We start from the raw sequence: 25752 nt of genomic DNA on the forward strand, positions 1-25752 counted from the left end.
GAGGCCTTCGCCCGCACGGCTGCCCCCTGCCCCCCGCACGGCTGCCCCCCGCCCCCCGTGGGAGGAAGTAAGGGACCCGCAGTTGGTTGTCAGCCTCAGTGAACGCCTTTCCATGGAAGACACTCCCTGAATTCTGCGCTTGGCCGCGGGCTGGGAAGTGGCCAGAGTCCCCCAGGGAGCCACGAAGCCCCCCAGGGCGTCAAGGGGCTGCACAAGGAGGGGGACACGGCAGAGAAGCCCGGGGGCTGCCCCGGGGGGACTAGGGCCCTCCAGCCAGCAGCTCAGCAGGTTCTGCGTCACCCACCGTGGCAGGGGCACCGAGAGGCCAGCACATGCCCTGGGGTCTCTGTGCGGCTGAAGTGACAGGTTTGGGGAGCAGAGGGGTTCCGAGTCCCAGGGCGCTGCCCCCAGAGCCGTGTGCCCAATGGTGCAGCGAGGGGCTCTGAGTGAGCAGCCCCACAGAGACCCCACGCGGGCCCGAGTGCTGTCGGCTGGGCCAGGGACGCACCACCGCAACTCCTGGGTCGAAGGCCCCGGTGGGGTGGGCTCCACCCATCTGCAGCGGGGTAGACTCGGTGTCCCTGCTCACCTGCTACCACTGCCCCAGCCAGCTGCCACATGCTGCGTGGCTTCCACAGCAGAACTGTATTTTGAGGCAGAGGAATCCAGAAGTTGAAGACCCAGGTGTTGGCAGGGCTGGCTTCTTCCGAGGCCTCCCTGCTTGCCCTGCAGACGGCCACCCTCCTGCAGGCTCTAAGCATGGTCCCTTTGGGTTCACACCCTGCTGTCTCTTGGTGGCCTTATCAGGCCCAACCACGTTGCATCAGAGCCCCCACTCTCATGGCTTCATCTTAGCTTGATCGCCCTATCTGCAGATACAATCACGTTCTGAGGTTCTGGTGGTTAGGGCTGCGACGCGTACCTTTGAGATTCGGGGTGGGGGGTGGGGGCGGCGATGAAAGGGTGAGAGAAGTGGAGATGCAGCCCACCACCCCGAGTCTCACAACAATTCCAGCCAAGCTCTGTCCCAGAGCGTCAGTCCTTGACTTGACGATGAGAGCAACCCTTTCTCCATCTGCATAAGAAACGGAAGGGCATCTCTGATAGAAAACATTATCTGGAGCTTTTACAGATGCTTGACATTTAGAAAAAAACAATACAGATACCTTCATAACCGGAAGAACAAGCCCTGTTCCTTATCTCAAGCATGTTTTTGTGCAAACGAATTTCTGCCATTCTCATCCGTGACCTATTTCACTCATGAGCACTCTTCTAGACCAGAGCTTCTCAAACTTGAACGTGCATGTGAATCACTTGGGAGCTTCAGTAAAATGAAGGCTGCGATTCGGTATGTTTGAGGTGAGCCTGAGACCCTGCATTTCTATAGCAAGTCTGTAAGGTACGGTCCTCAGGCCGTCCTGACCAGCTGCAGGCCAGTAGGAAGTGAGGTATGGACGCTGATGTTCACAAAACATCTCCTGATAACATCCAAGACCTCGTCCAGCTCTGAGAGGCTGTTATTTTGTTGTTGTTGTTGCCTACATTTGTTTCCCGAGACCGCCATATTCCATTGCCCAGCCATCGCCTACTACATTTTTTGCAAACTTTCAGTTTATGAGGCTCACACTCAAGGCAATCTCATTTCTCTTAGAGCAGTAGCTCTTAATTTAGACCACTAGCCCTTGACTTAGAGCAGTAGCCCTTAGCTTAGAGCAGTAGCCCTTGACTTAGAGCAGTAGCCCTTAGCTTAGAGCAGTAGCCCTTGACTTAGAGCAGTAGCCCTTGACTTAGAGCAGTAGCCCTTAATGTTGTGCATTGGAATTAAGTGGAGAGTGAGCCTTAAAAATTACAGATGCCGAGATCCTTCCGTCAGAGATTCCGATTTAATTATTTTAGAATGTGGCCTGGAAACTGGCACTAAAAAATATTCCGGGGGGGATCCCTGGGTGGCGCAGCGATTTGGCGCCTGCCTTTGGCCCGGGGCGTGATCCTGGAGACCCGGGATCGAATCCCGCGTCGGGCTCCCGGTGCATGGAGCCTGCTTCTCCCTCTGCCTGTGTCTCTGCCTCTCTCTCTCTCTAAAAAAAAAAAAAAAAAAAAAAATATTCCGGGGGATTGTAATGCACTGTCGAAATTAAGAACAATGGCTTTAGGATTAAAGTACTTCCCCCCTGCATCCCCCCCCCCCCCCCAGAAGCAGTCCTGGACCTATTTGACCTTTTGTACCAGGCTACTTTCTGTCAAAAAATAGATACTAATAATTGCCCGTCTACAAAAGAATTAGGTTTAATCATTGTTGATAATTGAAGTTTTCCTCAGGAATTTTTTTATCACTTGGAGCAGAATAGTTGCTCTTCATAGAATAAGAATGTGATTTCCATTTTTGCCAGACTCCTCTCCACTCCCTATGGTGTCTCAGGCTCAGCCCACATCTTAACCTGTTTGGAGCCTCTGGGCAGGTGAATTTGCAACATTATCTCTAGAACACTGATCAGTAAGATAGTGAGCTAGAGATGGAACATGTCCAGGGAGAAAATTTAAATGCACCCCTCAGGGATATTTCCTATAAAGTTTTCACATCACAGAGGTGGTTCTTCTAGGTTCACACTAAGATCACTTCCATCTCTAAGGTTCTAGGGTGTGAACCATTCAGTTTGTACATAGATCATTATTTTCTATCCACAACAAAAATTAAAGAGTTGGAAAATCAATATCTAAGAGTAGCTGCTAAGTCTCTGACGATTGAAGATGATACTTCACAATTCTGTGTTCTGACCCTTGCCATGTTGTCATTATTACCTATGGGTGAGAAACACCTTGTCTTCTTAATCTCTGAGATTGCCCGTGTTTATAAGAGTCACTGGATCATAATATGTAGTTAACGCGAGTCAGCTGACATTGAAAGAGTGAACTAGGATCTAATATGAGCTATTTGGCTTTATTTCTTCGTAGCCATAAGTGGAATCCAAATTTTTATTTAAAATAAATGGAGGAGGACACCTGGGGGGCTCAGTGGTTGAGCATCCGCCTTCAGCCCAGGGTGTGACCCCGGGGTCCTGGGATTGAGTCCTGCATGGGGCTCCCTGCATGGAGCCTGCTTCTCCCTCTGCCTGTGTGTCTGCCTCTCTCTCTTTCTCTCTCTCTCATGGATAAATAAAATCTTAAAGAAAAATAAAATAAGAGGAGGGTCTAAGTTATACTGGCTGCCAAAACAAATGTAAATATCCAAACTTCAGTGTTTTAGCCCAGCGGCAGTTTATGACTGACCCTCGTGGTGGGCAGGTTTCTGCCATGGCCCCAGGCCTGCTGCCCCAGGTCGCACACATTCTGCAGAGTCCTGAGACGTACCCCTGGGACTGGGTCCCGTTACATGGCACAGTTGCCTAAGAAAAGGAGGTTATCTGGGGAGAGTCTGTCCTAATGAGGTAACCCTTCAAACGAGAGTGGGTCCTGAAGCCGGAGATCTGCAGTGTAGGATGAATTTGGAGCAAAGTAGATTCTCTGTTGCTGGATTCTGTGCCATCCGCTATGCCTCCAGCCGAGCTGCTCCGGGCGAGAGCTGCTCCTGCTTCGCCTCACAGTGAGCAGATGGTCTCACCACACGAGGCCCGGGTGTGGGACCCTGGTGCGTAGAGTCGGGGCATCGTGGCCTCCCTTTCTCTGGGTCTGGATGCTCAGGGATGGCTGGCGTTGAGGCTGCGCTGCTGCCTCAGTGTCACCGACGAGGAGTACAGCAGGCCCCCCGCCCCTACTCTCTGGCAGCAGCGCCCGTGCCCCCCGTGCTCCCTGTGCTCCCCGTGCTCCCCATGCTCCCCATGGCAAGGCTGACTACTCTAGGGTGGGTCAGGCCGTGGATGAGAGTGTTGCAGAGCTCCGTTCACCCGTTGCTCAGAGCCATTAAAGCTTACGAACTAGTCTACAGGGATATCATGAAAGATTGAGTATAAGTCACTATATGTTACCAGGTATTTGGGTTTTTTTTCTTTTTTCAAGGTAAATGTAGTATCTCGATGTTTGAGCGTATGAAAAAAAAAGGATTGAATTGGTTTTACGAGAAACTTAAACATTCAAGACGGAATATATAATCTACATCATCATTTCTATTACGTGATCTTTCTTTATTTGATATCCTAAAAGTCTAGACAAGAGGAAGTTATAAGAACTTGAAATGTGTAGTCAGATATACATTCCACGTTCCAGGAAGGACAAGGAGGGGCATGATAAAGAAAACCAGGGAAGAAGATTGCTAATAAGACCCAAAAAGGGAAAATGAATTCCAGAGGAAGGCCAGTAAATCTCAGGAGGCATGACATTGCCCATGAGCGGGAGTGTTCCAGGTGTCGCAGTGACAGACGTCTCTTCATCCCTTCCTCATCGGGAGGCCTCATCTAAATCAGCCCAAGGTTTTGTTTTTGTTTCTTGTTGTTTCTTCAGTGACATATTCCTTCAGTTTTCCCTATCCCCTGTCTCCATCTTCCTCTTTTTCCTGTTCCCTCCTTCCTCTTCTCTTCTTCTCCTTTCTTTTTCTCCCATCCCCCCTCATTTCCTCTTTCTTCTTCCCTCTTCTCTCACTCCCCCCCTTCCTTCCTAAGAAAAGGAGGTTATCTGGGGAGAGTCTGTCCTAATGAGGTAAACCTCAGTGTCAGGTACTGTTCCAAGTGCTGGAGAGATGTGCTGCAACAACATATGAGGTCTACCATGAACTGTATGCTAAAGATAACTAACATAAAGACGAAAGGCAACTGGCATAGAGAAGCTATATAATTCTTCCACTGCGACCCAGGGCAGAGCTGGGATGCTGCGGGGGGCTCTGAGAGTGTCACTCCTCTACCCAAGGTTCTTACCTGACTTCCTGTTGCCTATGCATTGCCTAAAGCTCCAGTTCTATAGCATGACGGACAGCAAATGGCCGCAAACTCTCTTCCCAACATATTTAACTCTTTCTATTCCCCTGATGACCCTCATGTTATGGTATAAATACTCTTTTCCAAACACGAATAGCCTTTAACAACCTCGTGACACGTGCCTTTTAGCAACACCGTTTGCTTTGTCATGATCTCCCTTGCCTAAAACTCCTACTCATCCTTCAATACCCAGACTCTCCTGACATTCACAGTCTGAATTAGTTACTCCTTACTCTGAATGCCTGTAGAAAAGTGCTCACATTTCCATAAAGCCTGTGTTAAATTATACTGAGTTTATTCATATATTTGTCCCACCCACTAGACTCTGAAGTCTCAAAGAGAAGGAATGGGACCTTATTTTCTGGTAAATCCAGTACTTGCCACTTACTGTGTGTCCACTGTAAGGAGGGATATATATTATGCAAGAGAAAGCATCATCAGTGTATAACCGATACACCGTAACATTTGTACCATTGACCTTAAATATAAAGGTTTCAGGTCTATGTATAAAACTCTTTTAAACAAATGTTTCATATGGAAATCTGACTTCATAAAATTCAAAACTGGTTTATAGTTTTGTTTTTCAATTCCTCTAATTCAGGAACTCTGCTAGTGTCTTTTTTTTTTTTAGGATTTTATTTATTTATTCATGAGACAGAGAGAGAGGCAGAGACACAGGCAGAGGGAGAAGCAGGCTCCCTGCAGGGATCCCGATGCAGGACTCGATCCCAGGACCCCAGGGTCACACCCCAGGCTGAACGCAGACGCTCAACCACTGAGCCCCCCAGGCATCCCTTTGCTAGTGTTTTAAACATGCCCTGATTTGGGAAAATGTGACATACATTTTTAAAAATACTTCTGCTATGTAAAGGGAAGTTCATTCTTTTTCCTCTCTCTCTCTCTCTCTCCTTCACACATGTACACACATTGGAAATGGTAAACTAGTCCATGAATGTATTTAGATTTTTTCACAGTGCAGAACTTTAGATTAAGAATATTTTTTTCTATAACAATTTATTTATATTTCTAAGGAATATATGTTCTGCTAAGACCAATATCAATTTAACGACCACATTGCAGTAATTGTGAATATTATACTACCTTATTCAATATTATATCCAACATTGGATCAACACAATATCATATCATTACATTATTTTGATATGTGTGTATATAAAGTATATATATGTCTCCACATGCCTCATGCAGTCCTGTATAGGTTGACCTCCACCAGGGTCTGACTTCTTTCTCTGTATTTCTAAATTCAAGCATTTCCCTTTGGCTGGTGTTATTTGGATGTCAGATATTTTCTTAAAAGGATGCGTAAGCAAATATATACGTGTGTGAATATATTCACTGTATATATATATATATTAGGCATTTATATATGTGCACTATATACATATAGTGTACACCATATATATATACACTTTATATATGTCTCCTATATGTATAGTGTGTGAATGTGCATACAGTAGTCCCCCCTAATTCATGAGGATACTCCCAAGACCCCCAGGAGATGCCTGAAACCACAGATAATACCAAATCCTACATATACCGTGTTTTTTCCTATACAAACATGCCTATCATGAAGTTTAATTGATAAATTAAGAGTTTAACAATAACTAATAATAAGATAGAACAATTATAACAATGCATTGCAATAAAAGTGATGGGCATGTGGTCTCTCTATCTATAAATATCTTATTGTATTATGCTCACCCTTCTCATGATGATGTGAGATGATAAAATGTCTGTGTGCTGAGATACAGTGAGGGGCATGACGTAGCGTCACACCGGCATTGGCCTTCTTTCTGACCTTAAGGTGCATCATGAGGATGATCCTCTGCTTCCTAAAAGGGCGGTTGACTGTGGGTAATAATGAGCCCATGGAAAGTGAAGCTGTGGATAAGGGGGAGGACTGTCTACGTCTGTATATGTAGAGAGACGCAGAGACAGAGAGTTTACGGTCTCTGTGTGTGCCGTGGTGGGTGCGTGTGTGAGGGAAAGAGGGCGAGACCCTATACATGCACACGCTGTACGGCCCGCTGGTCTCCTGTTAATACGGAGGCTCCTCATCCTCCGAGGCCAGCTGATGGTTTCCAGCTCGTGAGTCGGAGCGGGACACCCGAATGTCCCGGACCGAGAACGTTCACGCAGCCGCCACGCGCCGGGGCCCTGAGCCGGTGGGCGCGCTGTCGTGAATCCTGAGCTGAGCGCCTTCTGCATGCAAGTGGTGGTGCTCACTCTGTTGAGATCTGCCCCGTCATTCACGTTGTGCTCTGGTGAACAGTTCTGAGCCGTCAGGACTGACAGATTGTGCCAGCGATGGTGTAGGGTCTGCCCCACAGACACAAGGGAAGAGCATCATGCAGCTCCCCCCACCCAAGCGCTCTCCACGGAGGCGGACACCGTGTGGAAGGGTAGTCGGCCCGTAGGAACTGGTTCAACCTTTGTGGCACCCCGAGCAGTGTTCCAGGTGTCCCCCCACCTGGGGGACTGGACCAGGTAGGGTCGGGCATGTGGGGACTGAAAGCACCCGAAGAGAGTGCCAGTCATAAGTGGCTGTGTTGTTGCTCCTCGTCGGGACCGGGGCCGAATGACCCCGAGGACGCTGATCCGTCGTGTCCGGGGCTTGTCTCCCCTTCCGTCCTGCTTTCCCTCTGCTCTCCAGGTAAACACAGCTTGCCTGTCCGCTGCTCCGCGTTCCTAATCCTGACTGCAAATTAGGATCTACTGGATTCAGGCTTCATGTCTTTCTTGCTCCTACTGGCTCTTTCCTAAGTGAGAAAGATCGGTGTGATTTCTTTTCATTTGAAACATTTTTTTCCTTAAATGGAGATGCATTGACTGGGCTGCACGTTAGACCCGATGCCCGGGGCCGGGTGGGCAGGAGCAGCCGGGGCCCGCGAGGTCCCCGGGAGCGCCCGGCGGAGATGTGCATCCGCTCCTCATCTCAGGGGCTGAGGCTTCCGGGAGCACCTGCAAACCTAGGAAGAACTTCCCCGGATGGCTCATTGTTTCACCCTATTTCCCTCTCCCCCCACTTGAGAATTAGTTTCCAAATGAATTTCGGTCATGGTATCTGACAGTTTGGCCCAGACCCCTCAAGCGGGAGGGGTGGCCTGTAAAGACCGCGGGTTCGCTGCCCGTTTGGAGGGAGGCTCTTCGTGGGGAGGGCATGGAAGGGCCCTCCTCGAAGCAGCTCCTCCCTGGACTGTCGAAGGGCGAGGGTGAAGGGGATTCCCTACGGCGCGGCTGTGTCTGTGTTAGACGCGGGGCCGGGGAGGCTGCGGAGTCGTGTCTACGCGGGCGAATCGGGGCGCTGAGCAAGTGTAACTGGCGGCGCGAGGCGCTGCAGCAGGTGCTCCAAGGTGCCGCAGTCGTGGTGAACCCGGGCTCTGGCCATGGCCACGGCGGACCGTGGCACTCAGCGCTGGGAGGGGCTGCGGCCCTGTGTCCTGTTTCGAAATCACACAGAAAATGTTTGGTTTTTCTCTGTAGGTTCAAACCAGTGTCCTGCCTGAACGCCAGGATCCCCCGCCGGAGGCCGGGGTAAGTGTTTCCCATGTTCAAAGGGGCACACGCGTCACTCCCAAGGTCATCGGGTGGGTGTCCACCCCTGTGCCGTGTGGCAGCTAATGACACGGGGCTGCGGGGGGCGCTTCTCGGGGTGCCGGCCGCCTCAGGCCCCTCGGGGAGCCCCAGCCCGGCCTCTGGCAGCGCCCTCAAGGGAACCCGCTTTTACCTTCGCGGCCGACAGGCGAGTCTGCAGTGGCCCTGCCCGGGCTGACGAGCGACGCCCCACGCGGTCCGGCCGGGGAGCAGGCGGGGGTCGGCAGGTGCGGGCTGCGCGGCCCGGGGGGACGGGGAGCACCTGCGGCCCGGGTCCGCCCCATCGGCAGTCTGCGGGAATTGCGAGGGCAGCAGGAGACACTGTGCGGTCTGCCTAGGCCGGGGGGTGGGGGCATCCCCGGCGAGGGCCCCTGGGCTGCGCACGATGAAGGAGCCTGGACCCAGTTGGGCTAAGGAGGCCGAGGGCCCCTGGGGCTGCTGCTTGAGCATCTGCCCGCCCGGCTCAGGTCGTGACCCTGGCCCTGGTCCCTGCTGGGGGGCTGCGTCTCCCTCTCCCTCTGCCCCCGCCCTTGTGGGCACGTGCGCTCTCTCTCTCTCTCTCTCTCTCTATTTCTCTCACTTGCTTACTCATTGTCTCAAATAAGTACATAAAATCTTCCCCAAAAAAGCTGTTATAACGAGGCCAGGGCCCTGAGCCACCCAAAGGGACTTGCAAGTCCCCAGCGATGCTCGGGCGCCAGTGCTCCCCCTTCCCCGGGGTGCGTACGGCCACCCAGGAGCCCCCCCCGTTTTTTTTTTCTGATACCTTTTTTTCACTGTGACTAGTTCCTTTGTCTTTTTTCCCTTCTTACGTGATGGGAAACTGTTGTAACCATGTCTGTTAGAGTTGACGGTGAAGGAAAAGTACATGGGCTATGAAAAAGGGCCTGTCCTCTGAGTTGCCGTGGGAGATGTTGTATATTGACCTAGTGCTGTCAACTTTAGCTCTGCAAAGACCTTTCAAACTTATACCACAGTTCCTGTATGCAGTTTTATGAGAAGAGGTCAGCGTATTATTGATATATTCATTTAACCTCTAAACAGGCACTTTTCAATGAAAATATTATGGGTGCCACAAATGTGTGCTATATATCTTAAATTTTCATTTTTTAAAAATTTTTATTTATTTATGATAGTCACACACAGAGAGAGAGAGAGAGAGAGAGAGGCAGAGACACAGGCAGAGGGAGAAGCAGGCTCCATGCACCGGGAGCCCGATGTGGGATTCGATCCCGGATCTCCAGGGTCACGGCCTGGGCCAAAGGCAGGCGCCAAACCACTGTATCTTAAATTTTCTAGTAGTCCGTGCTTTTATTTTATTTTATTTTATTTTATTTTATTTTATTTTTTATTTTATTTTATTTTATTTTAATTTAATTTAATTTTTTATTTTTTTATTTTATTTTTATTTTTTATTTTATTTTATTTTATTTCATTTTTTATTTTATTTTATTTTTTATTTTATTTTATTTTATTTTTTATTTTATTTTATTTTTATTTTATATTTTATTTTATTTATTTTATTTTATTTTTATTTTCTTTTAGTCCGTGCTTTTAAAAAATTAAAAAGAAACAGGCAAAATTAATTTTAATATTTTGTTAAAGTCAATATGTACAAAATATAATCAGGTCAAGGGATTATATATGCTAATTAATAATTAGCATGAATAATGAATTATTTCACACCCTTTTTTTCATACCATGTTGTATAAATTTGATGTGTATTTGATGCGTACAGCACACCTCAAGTCAGAGTCGCCACAAGCCTAGTGCTCCAACCAATGGCTCCCCACTGGATGGTACAGCTCTAGATAGTGCTTGGAAAAGCTTAGGAGGCTCTTGAAAATTGTGGCGTAAAGGAACCCTATACCCTGATTAAAGGCTTTGTGGGATGAATACAGGTGACGGAGGCTCGGCCGCTCACGGCAAGGAGTACGGGGCTGCGGTCTTCCGGCTCCTTGTGCAGTGCAGCTCAGCCGGGGAGCGTGGAGAGCCTTCTGCAGAGAGATGCGCAACCCCAGTGAGCGTCCTCCACCCTGTGACTTGCTCAGAGCCCCCGCGGGGCTGGTGGGATCAACTGCTTACGTGTCACTCTCTATGGAGAGCACGTCAGGATTGGGGCAGACGCCCCAGTGTTGGTCGCCCTGCTTGATGTCACTCTCCAGCCAGGTGAGTGAGTGAAACTGCAGGAAGCAATCCAGGGACCCTCTGCGTTGGCTGCTTGCACCAGAATGATCACCGCGGGGGGCGGGGGGGCACTCTCACGAGCTAGCAAAAAAGGTCAGAGCCACATGCTGCGCAGGCATAGAGAGCCTGGGCGGAGGGAAAGGGAGCGGCAGCCTGTCCTGGAAATACAGCCCGGCGTAATGGGGACAAGGGATGCCGGATTGGGAAGCAAGAAACCCGGATTCCAACTTGGCCTCTGCACATTAGCTGGTTCTGGAGCCACGTGCAAGCGGTTAAGTCCTTGCACTTGCACGAGCTAAGTGCCTTGCTCACTTTGATTCTCACGACCACAACTATGAGAAAGATGGAGTTCCCGTCTGCGCCTTTCCTCGTACCGCGGTCAGGCCTGGGGATGGTGAAGGGACTCCTTCCAGACCACAGACGTGTGACGACAAACAGGGCCTGCCAGTCCCCGCTGGGGACAGCCAGTCCAGGGGCCGGGAGGAGTGATTTAATGGCCCAGATTTCCATTTTCTGGACAGAATAACATTTAACATGACACTCCAGACCTCTGAGCTCCAACTTCAGTGAGACTCTAATTTTTTGTTGTTGTTGTTCATCTTTCAAATTTTTCCACTGATATTAGAGCTTCCAGTTTAAAACCTTTATGACGAGAATTTTAGAAACAGCCCCGAAGAAGAAGAGCTGGAAAGGCTCATTCCTTGAGTTGTATCTGAAATATAAAAATCTTCGAAAAACCTCTCTCAAATGCTATGGTTATGTCTACAGTGACAGCAAAGATATAAAATAGTTTTAGATTAAGTTATTCTCTTACATTAGCCTTAGTGTGCTCTTTCCCTCCATGGGGACTTAGGTTTCAGCGACAGAGACTGTTTCCCTCTGATTCATTCTTTTTACAGGAGGCCAGTGAATATTCATGCAAATGAATGAGATGTTTTATTTATATTGAGGTGAAGCAAATCCCTAAACACCTGCTAGAAAGTAAATATACAGGCAAGTTCCACCGTTAGTGACACAGTGCGGAACGGTTAGACGTGGTCTTTGCGGGTTTCACCAACGCACTTTATTTGTATAATGAATAAGATCTTATTTATACCTAAATAACACCTCCTCCGGTTTGACATGTTTTAATAATGTCATTACGTAAATTAGTCTTTAACAAGTTGAGTGGTTTCTGCCGACCCTCTTATCCTTTGCAATGAGGCATGTCGCTGCCAGTGATGATGGAAAGTCCGACTCGGGGGCCTTGCCCTAGGCCTGCTGCGAGCACCTAGATGGAGGCAGGAGGCGTACCACGTGGCCCCACTGTCCTGGGCACTGGGCTTGGCTCCGCAGCGGACAGTCCAGGACATTCAGGGGCTGAGGTCCCGACTCTACAAGCAGCTGTGCCTCGGGCTGTGTGTGTTGCTCATGTTTGAAAATAGTCACTCCACCTGTCCCTCCCTGCGACATTCCAGTCTGGGGCATCTGCCACTTTCATGGATGAAAAGGCCTCAGTGACAGTCGTGACATGTGCAGTCTGTTCTGTGAATCCCCAAAACCATCCATACCTTCGAAATCTCAAAAGGCGGAGAGAAAATAATGTGAGATTTTGAGGCATCCTGAAGTCTCTATGAGTTCAGAGCTTCCTTTGAGTGAGGAGAAAGGGCGAGGAGTAGGAGTTTAAAACCCTGATAATCAGGGAAAGAGGAAGCAAGAGAGTTGTCTGTTTAGACACCAGAGGCTACGGCGAGCTTTGCAGCAACAACACACAGTCCGGTCTGCACATGAAAGTCGTTTTGATTTCCTATGTTTATTTTATTTTATTTTATTTTATTTTATTTTATTTTATTTTATTTTATTTTATTATGTTTTGTTTTGTTTTATTTTATATTTTATTTTATTATTTTATTTTATTTATTTTATTTTATTTATATTTTATTTTATTTTATTTTTTATTTTATTTCATATTTTTTTTAATTGCAGTTCAATTTGCCAACATACAGCATAACACCCAGTGCTCATCCCATCAAGTTTCCCACGTTTCAGCTAACGATAGCACTTGGTAGATGCCCGCAGAGAGAACATTCTAACATCCATCTCTACCACGGCGACGGACTGACACACTAGGTTTGATGCCAGTCGTTCATTCCTTCTCTGTCAGCGGGTGTTTATCACATGGCCTACTATGTGCTGGGCCGTCGGAGTCTGTGGGAACACAAAGGAAGGCTCCTTGTGGGGCTTCAGATCTCAGTTATTTTCAAGGGAGTTACACAATAAGCAAATATACATATTTTATTATTTTATTTTTTTAAATATTTTATTTATTTATTCACGAGAGAGAGAGAGAGAGGGAGGCAGAGACACAGGCAGAGGGAGAAGCAGGCTCCGTGCAGGGAGCCCGATGCGGGACTTGATCCCGGGTCTCCAGGATCACGGCCTTGGCCAAAGGTGGCGCTAAACCGCTGAGCCACCTGGGCTGCCCAAGTATACATATTTTAATATGTATTTTAATTTGACTTAAATAGACATATCTATGTCATATGGTGGTAAGTGCCAGTAAAGAAAAATACAACAGGACAAGAAATAGAGAAAAGCAGAGTGGATAGCTGGGGAAGGGGTGCTCATGACGGATGTTCTAGGAACATCCTCCATCCTCTGTCTCTGAGGAAGTGGCAGTCATGCCTTGGTCCAGCCGGGTCGTTCCCAGGCTCTTCTCTGCCCTTTGCTGGAAAGTCACCCTAAATTCCTTCACGCTTGGTTCATGGAGCGCTTGCACCGCCTTTCCGGTCTTCACTCCCACACATTGACGTCTCATCAGAGATTTTTTCCCCCAAATAGTATTTTCACCTGATGTCCTTCGCCTGGTAATTTAGCCCCATAATAGTCTCCTGGCTTCGGCGAGGTGGTGTCTAGGCTCTTCGGGTTTCCAGTTAGTGTATTGGGTTTATGCTTCCTAGCGCAAGCATCTCCGACTTTAGAACTGGGTCGTATGTCAGATGCCCGCCTTTAGATTTTTTGAAAAAAAAATTCTAAATTGAAAAGGGGGAGAAAAATTTGGACCTGAGGCTTTTTATTTTTTTTTATTTTATTTTTTTATTCCTTAAGCTTAACAGCTGTGAAGTGTAGCTGCAGCCTTTTTTGTACGAAATAACTGCACAGTCTTCCCTGAATCATCCCTAGGCTCCTTAAGCCCAGGCTCTCGATCCGGTGCAGACCTGCAACAGATAGAATTGTTTGACGATAGAATTTTCTAGAAGATGTAGTGTTGACTTCTTGTGAAGCGTCACAGTGTGTTGGGCAGCAGTGGCCTGGATGGTCTGGGTTTGATAGGTTCGTGGTCACTTCCTGACCTTGAGGGGGAAACGAGAAATACTATTTATGGTGGACCGTAACATCGTGACTTTTAAATCAGAAGCAGCCGGGAATATTAAAGAGGGACGAAAGATCTATATCCTGGAAGAGGAAAACCAATTTGGAGTTTTATTCTTTACATTACGAGTCCGCGAGCGTAGAGGGGAGATATTCATAGACAGTCCACAGCCAGTGTGATAGGTTAAGAAAGCAATTTTAGAAAATGTGACCGAATAAGTACCTCTCTCTCCTGTGTGCTGGAGTGAAATCGTCCCCTGCTCGTGTAGAAACGACAAAAGGAAACAAATGCTCTTCATCGTCGCCGTGATGGGGGAGAAACACAGCATTTCTATTTATAACTTGTACAAGAGTCCCACATAAAAATAGCTGCAGCCAACAGATTTGCTTATATGTGGAGTCCAAGGGCGCTGCTGCCAGGGGCTTGGGGACTTGTGATCGGGACGGCGGCGGCTCCGGTAAAGATATCAAAAGTCTATCATCCTGTCCTCGGCCTCGGTTTCCGCGCGGAAGAAAGTTAGTTTGCAGGAAGGTCCTGGCCTCTGGATCTGGTTACTTTCCAGGCTGCCGGGCTCTCTGTTTTTAATGAAAAGGAAGCCCGGACACCCCTGGGCTTCCCCCCCGGAGGAGGACGTGTCACTGCGCCTCCGTCAGGGTGACTGTGTGTCTGCCGGGGAAATACTCGCAGGCGACCGGGCTCGGCGCTTCCTTCTCGGAACGCTCGTAGGGTCGGTGCGACAGCGAGGACTTGGAAGCTAATGGAAGCCGTTCTTTCTTGTTTTCAGCGCAGCTTCCTGGGCTATGCCAGCTTCACCGTTGGGGAGCTACTGAGGTCCAAGGAGCAGCTGCTCGCCCTCAGCCTGAGGTGGGTCTCGTCTGTCTGTCTGTCTGTCTGTCTGCAGAAGTGCTGTCGGGTGAGTAGCCTGTGACTCTGGCTGAGACCTCGGGGCGGGAGGTCCTGGCTCTCGCAGCCGCTTAGAGGTCACCCCGGCCGGCCCGTGGTCTCTGCAGCAGGAAGGCCCAGCGAAGCAGCGATCATTCATCCAACTTCACGGTGAAGTTCACGGCCCGCGTTGCCAAGGCTCAGCAGCCGTAGTCGGGGAGATCTGCACGGTCCCCAAAGTGGCCAGGTGCTTTGGTGCGAGCAACCGAAATGATGAGCATGCTCTTAAATACTTTTTTTTCTGCTACTTATTAAATGTCAGTTTTTAAGTAAAGTTCTAGGTTTGGAATATGTTTGCAGGTGGGTGAGTTGATTATTCTCCTTTTTTAAATATTTTTTTTCTGCTACTTCTTAAAATGTCACTTTCTAAGCCAAGTAAGGTTCTAGGTTTGGAATATGTTTGCCGGTGGGTGAGTTGATGATTAGTTGATTATTCTCTCTCTCTCTTTTTTTTTTTTAAGCTCATTTGGTTGCTCTCCTGTTACATGTAAGACATAAGTTAAAACAGACTCCTAAAAAAAAACAAAAAACAAACAAAACAAAACAAAAAAATACAAAGAAAAAAAAGCAGACTCCTAGTGAAGCAGGCAGTAGATCCCAGGTAATTTTGCGTATGAATACGATTTATTTTGACATAGAAGACGAGACAGCGATCTTTAGGAAGTTGTACAGTGTTTTTATGCCAATAAGAGTATGAAATAGAATAAACTGTTTTTGAGCTTCATTATGAATCCCAAACAACCGTGTGCCGTCTTCTTTCTTTTTAATTTTTATTTTTTATTTATTTTTTATTTTTATTTTTTATTTATTTATTTTTTCATCTTTTGACAGAGTAGTAACACCTACAATCTTGTGCCTGTGAAGATCACCACCTCGTGATACTTGCATAGTACAATAAAGTACGAAAACCGTAGAGAACCCCGTTTGTGAGTCTCAATAAGTTGTTCTCTTGATGGGACGTGGAGACACCTCCGGGGAAGAGATGGGCGCTCGCCCTGCGCCTTGCCCCCCCGAGGACCCCTCGCAACTCACTCATTTGAGCAAAGACACCGTGGCGATGCTGGCACCTGCACTGCTGGCTGGTATTTCCTGATCCTTACGTTTTTGCATTTTGACTTAAGGGGGGTATAAAGTGATTCAAAGCCGCTCGTGTTCATACAGAAAGATCAGTGTTGATGGGTTCTAATGAGACCTTTATCCTCATTTTCCGCTACATCTCTTAAATATCTGTCGCGTGTTACTGTTGCTGTTGTTGTCATCATATCTTATTTGGGAAGACATCGTGAATCCTCCATAGTTGCATGGTGTCATTCCCAGTGAGACTTTGCTGTGGTTACGTTCAGCTGGAAGTCTGCATGCATCGGCTGAGAAGTCTAGCTATCGGTGTCGCCGATACTCTGGAAAATAAGTGTCAGCGCCCAGCGTGGGGGTGAGCTCTGAGCAGAGCGCCCCGTGCTCATGATACGTGGGGTCCAGCACTAAGCTGACTTAGGGCGACTAGTAGGCCAGGCGTGTTCCAGGTAAGATGCGCCGCATCCCTCCCGCTGCTGACGCGCAAGCTGTCGCGTCGGTTATGTCGTAGCCACGTTAGTGCCTCACGTGTAGACACTGCCTTCGACACAGGAATCAGGGCAACGCGAGTTCTCAGTGAAATGAAAATCAGTCGACACCTACGATGCCTTGGTGGCAGAGTGGGAGCCAGAGGGTCAGATTCGGAGTCCTACCGTGGTGAGCAGACAGGAACATGATTATTTTGGGTTTGGGTGCAATCAGTAGGAATTTCCACTTTTGATTTTTAAGACCTCTGCCTAATGCTTATTTGATTCTACAAAAGGAAAACAAGTTCAGCAACAGAGAATTGAGTTTTCTCCCAAAATATCTTTTTTTTTTTTTTGACTAATTCTGAAATCAGGGAGGTGGGTGTGTAGGTTATTCTTCTTTCCTTCCCTTTTCCTTCTTTTAATTTTTTTTAAAGATTTTATTTATTTATTCATGAGAGACATAGAGAGGCAGAGACACAGGCAGAGGGAGAAGCAAGCTCCATGGAGGGAGCCCAATGTGGGACTCGATCCCGGGACCCAGGGTCTTGCCCTGGGCCGAAGGCAGGCGCTAAACCATTGAGACACCCAGGGATCCCTCCCTTTTCCTTCTTTGCCAGAATTGTGGGTTTCTCTCCCCATTAACCGGACATGTTGCAGACTTATCATTGCCTTTTGGTCTCTGACCCTTGAGGCTGTCCGCTTCAGGCGTGACTCCTCCTCCCTCCCCGGCCCCCCAGGAGCCTCTGAGGTCTTGTGCTGGGAGAGCATTCCGTTAGGGAGAAGAAGCATTTTTGTATTGTTTTGGTTGTTTGTTATGTTTTGGTTTGAATGTTGCTTTGCACTGATAACATCTGCATTTCGTTCCTTTTAGATTCCAGGCATTATTTCTATTTTTTTTCTTTTTTTCTTTTTCTTTTTTTTCCCCAGCATTATCTCTTAAGAGGTTTACTTATTTGTTTCAGAGAGAGAGAGAGAAGGAGAGAGTGGGGGGCGGACAGAGGGAGAGAGAGGGAGAGAACCTCAAGCAGGCTCCCGCTGAACACGGAGCCCCACACAGGGCCCGATCCCAGGACCCCGAGATCCTGACCTGGGCCGAAATCAGGAGTCAGACACTACTGACTGAGCCCCCCAGGCGCCCACCTCGCCGTTATCTTTAAAGCAATAGAAATCTCAGGTTTCTGTGAAACAAATGCACAGAAACGGGGTACATTTGTGTGAACATTCCTTGTGGTGAGCTTCCCAAGAACCTGTGTGATTTTGTGTCCGTTGTCCCTTCGAATTGTTTCTTACCAGGAAACTCCAATCCCAGAACTCTCCAGCTAGCTGTACGGAGCGCCATAGTTTTCATGTGGCCACGATGTCGTTTGCGCTTTGACCTGGGATTTTTTTTTTTTTTTATAAATTTATTTTTTATTGATGTTCAATTTGCCAACATATAGAATAACACCCAGTGCTCATCCCATAAGTGCCCCCCTCAGTGCCCGTTTTTTTAACAGAATTTGGAGTTGAATTCTTTTCCCCCCTGCATGAGATTTAAAGGGGGCAAGAAGTCTGTGTCTTATTTATAGATGTAGACTCAAATTTCACGAAATAGCATGTAGCCCGTTTTTAAAGTCGTTGGATAGGATCTATTTGCATGCATTAGAGACAATGCCTCCCACGCATCAGGTGGTCCTGCTCATGTAACGCATCTTCATTTAGACACATAGCCACTCACTTCCCGTCTGAGCACTCCAGCATCCCGACTGAACCTGGTGTCTTTACTTGGTACTCACCCTTTTCCTTTTTTTTTTTTTTTTAAGATTTTATTTATTTATTCATGAGAGACAGAGAGAGAAGCAGAGACACAGGCAGAGGGAGAAGCAGGCTTCATGCAGGGGGCCCGATGCAGGATTTGATCCCGGGACCCTGAGGTCACGCCCTGGGCCAAAGGCGGCACTAAACCACTGAGCCACCCAGGGACCCCCTCACCCTTTTACTTTTGTATTCTAAGTTACCTTTTCTTGCTATTTTACACTTGGTAGTTCCTCTCTCGTCTTCTTTTAGATCTGAATTATATTTTCTGTTCTTGTTCCCTGATTGGTCATCGTATCTTCCTGACTTTCAGGGTAAGGTCCCTGTAGAGAGGCTTACAAATGTAGGCATGAAAGACAGTGGATATGGGACGCCTGGGTAGCTCAGCGGTTGAGCCTCTGCCTTTGGCCCAGGGTGTGATCCTGGAATCCTGAGATTGAGTCCCACGTCAGGTTCCAAAGGCAGATAAAAAGGGGGGGAAAGGGTAAAACTTCCTTTTTGGGAAATCCTTCTCAGAAGAATTGAGACAGATGGATGCGTCTTGACCTTGTCTCTGTTGCATATGAACTCCGTCTCACATGGCCCCGTAGGTGAGGCTGCGTTCCGTGCTCATTCACTCAGCCGGCGCCGAGGAGGAATTTTTTCATGTGGTGACTACAGTGATCGGTTTTTTTAGAAAAATATCTAGAGGGCATCAGTTAATGTTTTGCAGCTGTTACCAATCAAGCTATTAATGAGAAGGATCTCATTGTTTATTGAGCATCTACTAGCGTGCAAAGGAGGTCTTCAGTGCCCGTCATGCGTGATCTTTGTAGCCCGCGCCGCGTTGTCATCCCTGTTTCACAGCAAGTTTTGCAGCTGCCGATGGTACAAGTAAGATTAGAATCCAATTTGGTCCAATTCCAGAGCTCGTTCTGTTTTATCTTTCTGCCTCATAGGAAGCTAATGATCTAATGGAATCTTTGCTTCCTTCTCTATTTTATATTGCTATTTTATTTATTTATTTGTTTGTTCGTTTATTTATTTATTTATTTTTATTCATCTATTTATTCATCTATTTATTTACCTACTTATCTATTTATTTATCTATTTTTATTTATTCATCTATTTATCTATTTATTTATTATTTATTTATTTATTTACTTATTTATTTGTTATTTTGTTTTTCTATTTTATATTCTATCCTTTGGAGAGTTTCAGGGGCCTCAATTCTTTTTTTTCCTTAATGCTTCATCTTAAAATTCAATTGCACGTGCCCACGACATAGTAGAGGTTCAATAATTACTTGCTGGAATTTTTTGTTTTAATTTTTTTAAATTTTATTTATTTATGATAAGCACACAGTGAGAGAGAGAGAGAGGCAGAGACATAGGCAGAGGGAGAAGCAGGCTCCATGCACCGGGAGCCCGATGTGGGATTCGATCCCGGGTCTCCAGGATCGCGCCCTGGGCCAAAGGCAGGCGCCAAACCGCTGTGCCACCCAGGGATCCCCTACTTGCTGGAATTTTGATTCATGACCAGGACTTCCTCGTATTTATATGGATGCAAACTGAGGACCATATATTTCTGAATGGCATCCCCCCAAATTAGTGAATATAATGCAGCCGACGCATCAGACTACATCCGAAACCAGTAACTTGCAGGGTAACAGTGAGGGATGGATCGTAATACACTGGAAAGGCTGAAAACCGTGTTTAGAATTCACTATTTCAGCGTAGGCCGCTTTGCCTTGTCACAGAGTTGTCGGTGGGGCGCTCAACGAGCGCCCTGGTATTTCTTCTGTGACCTTTTGCATGTGACCCCTCCCAGGTTAAACAAAAAAAATCTATATAATTTTATCAGAATGGGTGTGACAAAATATTCTTGAGCTCATTCAGAAAAAGAAAACCTGTTTTCATTTATTCTGCTGCATTCACCGTAGTGATGTCATGTGACATACACCTAGGACTCCTGTGACTCTAGGTAGACTTGAGGTGTCGTTTTAATTTTTTTTTAAGATTTTATTTATTTATGAGAGATACAGAGAGACAGGCAGAGACACAGGCAGAGGGAGAAGCGGGCTCCCTGCAGGGAGCCAGACGCGGGACTCAATCCTGGGACCCCAGGACCAAGCCCTGGGTCGATGGCAGGTGCTAAACTGCTGAGCCATCTAGGGATCCCCTATGAGGTGTCGTTTTATGACACCCGGGTGTGTGGGAGAGGCCTTGAAAGACATGCACAATAGATGTCCACCGTTTGTTTTTAAATTTCCCCTATTTTATGTGACATTTATACGTGTAGATATTTATGCCTATATAAACATTCAGAGATTGTGTGTGTATGGGTATGTGTTTCTGCATCTGCATTATTTTAGGATTATTTTGCTTTCTTACAAACCATGAATACTTATTTTCCACTGTTGTCAAATGTATGTGCTTAGAGAAGGTAAGGTCCAAATTACAAAATCTTTAGATTTTTATTTTTTGATGTTTTGCTTGACCTTCTTTTTATTTTAAAAGATTTTATTTATTTTTTCATGAGAGATAGAGAGAGACGCAGAGACCCAGGCAGAGGGAGACGCAGGCTCCATGCAGGGAGCCCGATGCGGAACTCGATCCCGGGTCTCCAGGGTCAGGCCCTGGGCCGAAGGCGGCGCTAAACCGCCGAGCCACCCGGGCTGCCTGGACAGAAGGTTTTAAAGGATGGATTTATTTTCATTTCAAATGGAATCAGACTTTCATAGAGTTCTCATTTCCTATCACTACTCGTTCCCTGTATGCAAATAAGAGTCTTGCAAGTTTCCTTAATTTAAGCACCAGATTATACTCTTTAAAACCATATGTATGAGTATCTCTTTAACGACATCTTCTCTTATCAATATTTATTTGAACTTCAGAAGGATTTAAGAACTTACAGCCACGCACTTTAGTAGTCGTATATTTTGAATGTATTTATTTCTCTTTTAAAAGTCTTCCAGTATCAGAAAGTAGGGTTATGGCAGAAAGTTCTGTTGGTTCCACAACACTGATTCTCTATGTGTGTCTAGAATATTTTCTTTTTTTTTTTATAAATTTATTTTTTATTGGTGTTCAATTTGGCAACATATAGCATAATACCCAGTGCTCATCCCATCAAGTGCCCCCCTCAGTGCCCGTCAGCCAGTCACCCCAACCCCCAGCCCACCTCCCTTTCTACCACCCCTTGTTCGTTTTTCAGAGTTAGGAGTCTCTCATTAGAACATTTTCTATGTTAAATAAAGGCAACGGACTTTGGGAACTGGAAAAAAAAATCCTCTTTGAGACGGAATTGCATATCTGTGATTATTAAAGACACAGTAGCATTATGCTCTTTTCAATGCACCAATGGAAAAGTTAGAGGACATGGATGACATGGAAAAGCTACTTCACTGATGCTCTTGCATAGAATATTCTAAAAACACACATTAAAATCCCCAAGAGCAACACAGAAGGCCAGCGCATGGTCTTCTTTGGGAGCGAGCAAGCAGGGAGACACGCAGGTCGGCGGCAAATGCACTCGCGTGATGGATCCAGACGCACAGGTGAGGGGAGAGCCCTGCACCTGTGGGCCCTTCCTTCTCCGTGTCTGGCTTGATCCAAGTGGACATCACGGGAAGCGCCTTGGCCCCGACACACTCGGACCTTGTGCACCTGCAGGGAGAGGCCGCTAAGGCGCTGTGAGCTTTGCAGTGGGTCACGCTTGTCCCGTGTCTTCCCTCATCCACCTCCCTGGCATCCGGGTCTGGAAGGTGATATGTCCCTGCTTTGCACAGCGGCGTCTGACTTCCTCTAGGTCGTGCCGCTGGGACAAGATGGAGAAGGGGGATCACGGCAGAAGTGTCCTTGGTATCAGGGGTTTCCTAGGGAATATGCATTTTGTCTAGAATCTTAAATAGTTTCAGAGAACAGAGGAGGCCTGGGCACTTCAGCTTCCTTTTAGACTCTTTCGTGGCAGGAAGTGCAAACTCCAGAGGCCACACGTGACTTGCACATTTTGAGACGGGTGAATGTCAGGCAAGTATCGCTTTCTCGTGTCGAACGTGATGCCCTTGCCGTGGCTGCCACACTCCGTCACGGAGCTAATGAGATCAGGCCTCCTGCCTCTTCGCAGTGACCTCGCTTGAAAGCAGCTTTTGTCCGACTTTAAAGCTCAGGAAGGGATGTGATATAGTAGGAAGCACAGCAGGCTTTTACGCCAGACTTGGGTTCAAGTCCCAGCTCTGCCGACAGCTGCGTTACCCCCGGCATGTCGCCCGCTCTCCGTGACGTCTGTCAGGGGAAGTCATGATGACCTCCCTCCTGCGTGATTCTGAGCAATTCACAGATGTCATGAAGTGCTTGGCACCGCCTTGCCTTAGAGAAAGCACCCAGCAAGGTCGGTTCCCTGCTTGCTGCGCTGAGCCTTCTGATGCCCTCGACCGTAACTCAGTGTTCGCTGTGCATTTGCTTGTTGAGTGGGGGACGTTGTTATGCCTATGCCCGAACGCTTTTTTCTTTCTTTCTGGCGTAGGGTCTCTTGCTGGCGGGAGGGGAGGGAGGGAGGGAGGGAGAGGGTAGGGAGTGAGCGGAGGGAGGGAGGGAGGGAGGGGAGGGTAGAGGGAGGGGAGAGGGCGAGGGAGACGGGAGAGGTGGGGATGAGGGGGGGGGAAGGGAGCGGGGAAGAGGGAGGGGAGAGGGAGGGAGGTAAGAGGGAGGGAGAGGGGAAGGAGGGAGGGAGGGGGGAAGGGAGGGGGAGGGAAGAAGGAAGGAAGGGAAGGGATCGGACGGGAGGAGGGAGGGAGGGGGAGGGAGGAGAGAGAGGGAGGGTAGAGTGAGGGAGAGGAGGGAGGGAAGAGGGAGGGCGGGAAGAGGGAGGGGAGAGGGAGGGGGGAGAGGGAGAGAGAGAGGAGGGAGGGGGGGGAGGGAGGGGGGAAAGGGGGGAGGGAAGAGATGGGAGGAGAAAGGGGGAAGGGGGGGAGAGGGAGGGGAGGGAGGGGAGGAGGGGAGAGGGGGGAAGGGGGAGGGGAAGGGAGGGAAGAGGGGGGAGGGAGGAGGGAGGGAGGGAGGGAGGAGGGAGGGAGGGGAGAGAGAGGGGAGAGGGAAGGGAGCGGGAGGAGAGGGAGAGGGGAGAGGAGGAGGGTGGAGGGGGAGGGCGGGATGAGGGGGGAGGGGGGAGGGAGGATGGGGAGGGGAAGGAAGGAGGGAGGGATGGAGGGCGGGTGAAGGGGAGTGGAGTGTGAGGTCGTTCTTTACTGTTCTTTATTGTTCTTTTTCTCTCTTTTCTCTTCTCTCTTCTTTCTTTCTTTCTTTCTTTCTTTCTTTCTTTCTTTCTTTCTTTCTCTTAAAGATATATGTATTATTTGAGAGAGAGAGTCAGAGCAAACTGGGGTGGGGTGGGGGATGGGCAGAGGGAGAGGGAGAGAAGCACCAGCAGACTCTCCACCAGGTGGGAAGCCCCATGTGGGGCTCGATCCTATGACCCCCGAGACCATGACCTGAGCCAAAACCAAGAGTCAGACATTGGACCAACTGAGCCGTCCAGGCACCCCTGAAGTTCTTTCTTAAAATGTGACTTCCACAATTCTCTGAAATGGTCAGTGGCAAAGGGGTCAATTTAACCTTTGATCTAGAAATAATGTTTCTCTTCTTTTTTTAAAAAATATATTTATTTATTCATGAGACACACAGAGAAAGGCAAAGACACAGGCAGAGGGAAAAGCAGGCTCCCTGCGGGGACCGGATGCGGGACTCGATCCTGGGACCCCAGGGTCACGCCCTGAGCTGAAGGGAGATGCTCAACCACTGAGCCCCCCAGGCATCCCTGGACATAATGTTTCTATTATCTGAGAAATAAAGTCTAACATCAGACAGGGCTCCTCATCAGGTGGCACAAACTGGCGAGAGGCATGTGGAGAGCAGTTTGGCTAAAACAGAAACAGAACTGAGCAGAAAATTTTCAAGAAATTATTTTACTAAGATTTGGACAATATAGCATTGAAATCAGGACAGAAATTCCTGCATATGACACAAAGAGTCAACTGCTGTTGGTGTTTACTGAGGCACTTTACTGCTGCGTATGTCACTGTCTACAGAAGCAACTTCAAGTGACATTCCTCAGACCCAGACTGTGAGAATATAGGGAGACATCACACACAGAAGTAGGGGCATTGGCTTCTCCAGCTGATGGTGTATCAACATCCCCTAGGGACACAGTTGCCTAAAGTCAGGAAAAAGCTCTGACCTAAGCCACCTGCTACGCATTATTAAAATTATATCGATTTAATATGAAATCAGAATATGCAATATGCAATCAGAATATGCAGAAAGAGTAGGTGGTTCAGAGACATCCATGCATCCGGCTCTGCTGCTGCTGAGCAGGACGGTGGCCTGGCCTCACGTGTGAGCTCCCCTGTGGAGTGGGGACAATGGTGGTTCCCGTCTCGCAGGCTGTGGCAGGGTCCACAAGGCTTACTGATGTGAGATGTGCGCGACAGTGCCTGACGCGTAGTATGTGCTCAAGAAATGCGACCTATGATTTGTATTTATTTATTTGTTTTTTTTATTGAGTAGCTTGCCTAGCCTTGGGTTTGGTGTGGCTTTGTTTTTGCAGATGAGGATTGGACATAGTGTATAGAGCCTGGTGCAAAGCAGGTGCAAATCCTGCTCATCACCTATCATTAAAACCATCGCTGTTATTATTCGGCATTTCACTCAACTCATCTTTCATTTATAACATAAATTGCTCTGCAGTCATATATTTTGCGTTTTTCTTTATGTTCCTAATCCATTTTCATGAGGCTGTAGGTATGACCATGGAAACCAATTAGCACTTTCTTAGTTTGCATTATTCAAAAGGTGTCATATTCCTCAGATTGCAAATTAGACCTTTCAGTCACCGAAGGGACAGCACATGCTTGGAGCATGCTTTAATAGCTTCTCGGCTTGTATAGAAAAGCCAGAAGCCGCTCCTCTTTTAAAATGCATATCACATAAAGTTAATATCTGTACACAAAGACCTACCTGCTTAAGAACTTTGAGAGCTAATGTAGCTTTGAGGATAATTTACAGGAATGATTAGGTCTGCAAGGAATTATATTTGACCTGAAAATTTGGTATTGGATTTGCCCGTATTTACTAAAGTCACTTTCCTCATTATCACTGTACATTTCTGCTGCTCTGGACACATTTCAGCTTTTTCTAAAGAGTTTTTTGTTTTGTTTTTTTAAAACACGAATATCCCTTCAGTTTATTCATATATTTTCTTTGAATGGAGGAGTTTTACGTCAAATAACTTGGAAAATGCTGTGCTAAAAAAAACGAAACGGGTCACTCTGCTGTAGGACTGCTCAGGGCCTTCGTTAGTCAGTCCTTGGGGCCCTTGGGGACTCTCAGAAGACAGGTGTCGCCCGCAGCTTTCCCAAGCTAATCTGAGCACAAGAAGC

The 25752-nt window shown here is 47.5% G+C and overlaps 1 protein-coding gene across 10 annotated transcripts in view; it reads left to right on the forward strand.

The window, feature by feature from the left end:
• Positions 1 to 25752, forward strand: part of INPP4B (inositol polyphosphate-4-phosphatase type II B) — a 366072-nt gene that overhangs the window by 111357 nt on the left and 228963 nt on the right. For 5 of the 10 annotated variants that reach the window (XM_038564555.1, XM_038564564.1, XM_038564554.1 and 2 more), the window contains 2 exons: positions 8409 to 8459; positions 14843 to 14922. In XM_038564555.1, the coding sequence (XP_038420483.1) occupies positions 8409 to 8459; positions 14843 to 14922 (131 nt within the window). Of the gene's footprint in view, positions 1 to 8408; positions 8460 to 14443; positions 14516 to 14842; positions 14923 to 25752 lie in introns of those variants that run through there. The other 5 variants (XM_038564559.1, XM_038564558.1, XM_038564556.1 and 2 more) reach the window with 3 other exon arrangements.

The sequence above is a fragment of the Canis lupus genome, chromosome 19 (genome assembly GCF_011100685.1).
Source record: "Canis lupus familiaris isolate Mischka breed German Shepherd chromosome 19, alternate assembly UU_Cfam_GSD_1.0, whole genome shotgun sequence".
In the NCBI taxonomy this organism is placed as follows: Eukaryota; Metazoa; Chordata; class Mammalia; order Carnivora; family Canidae; genus Canis; species Canis lupus.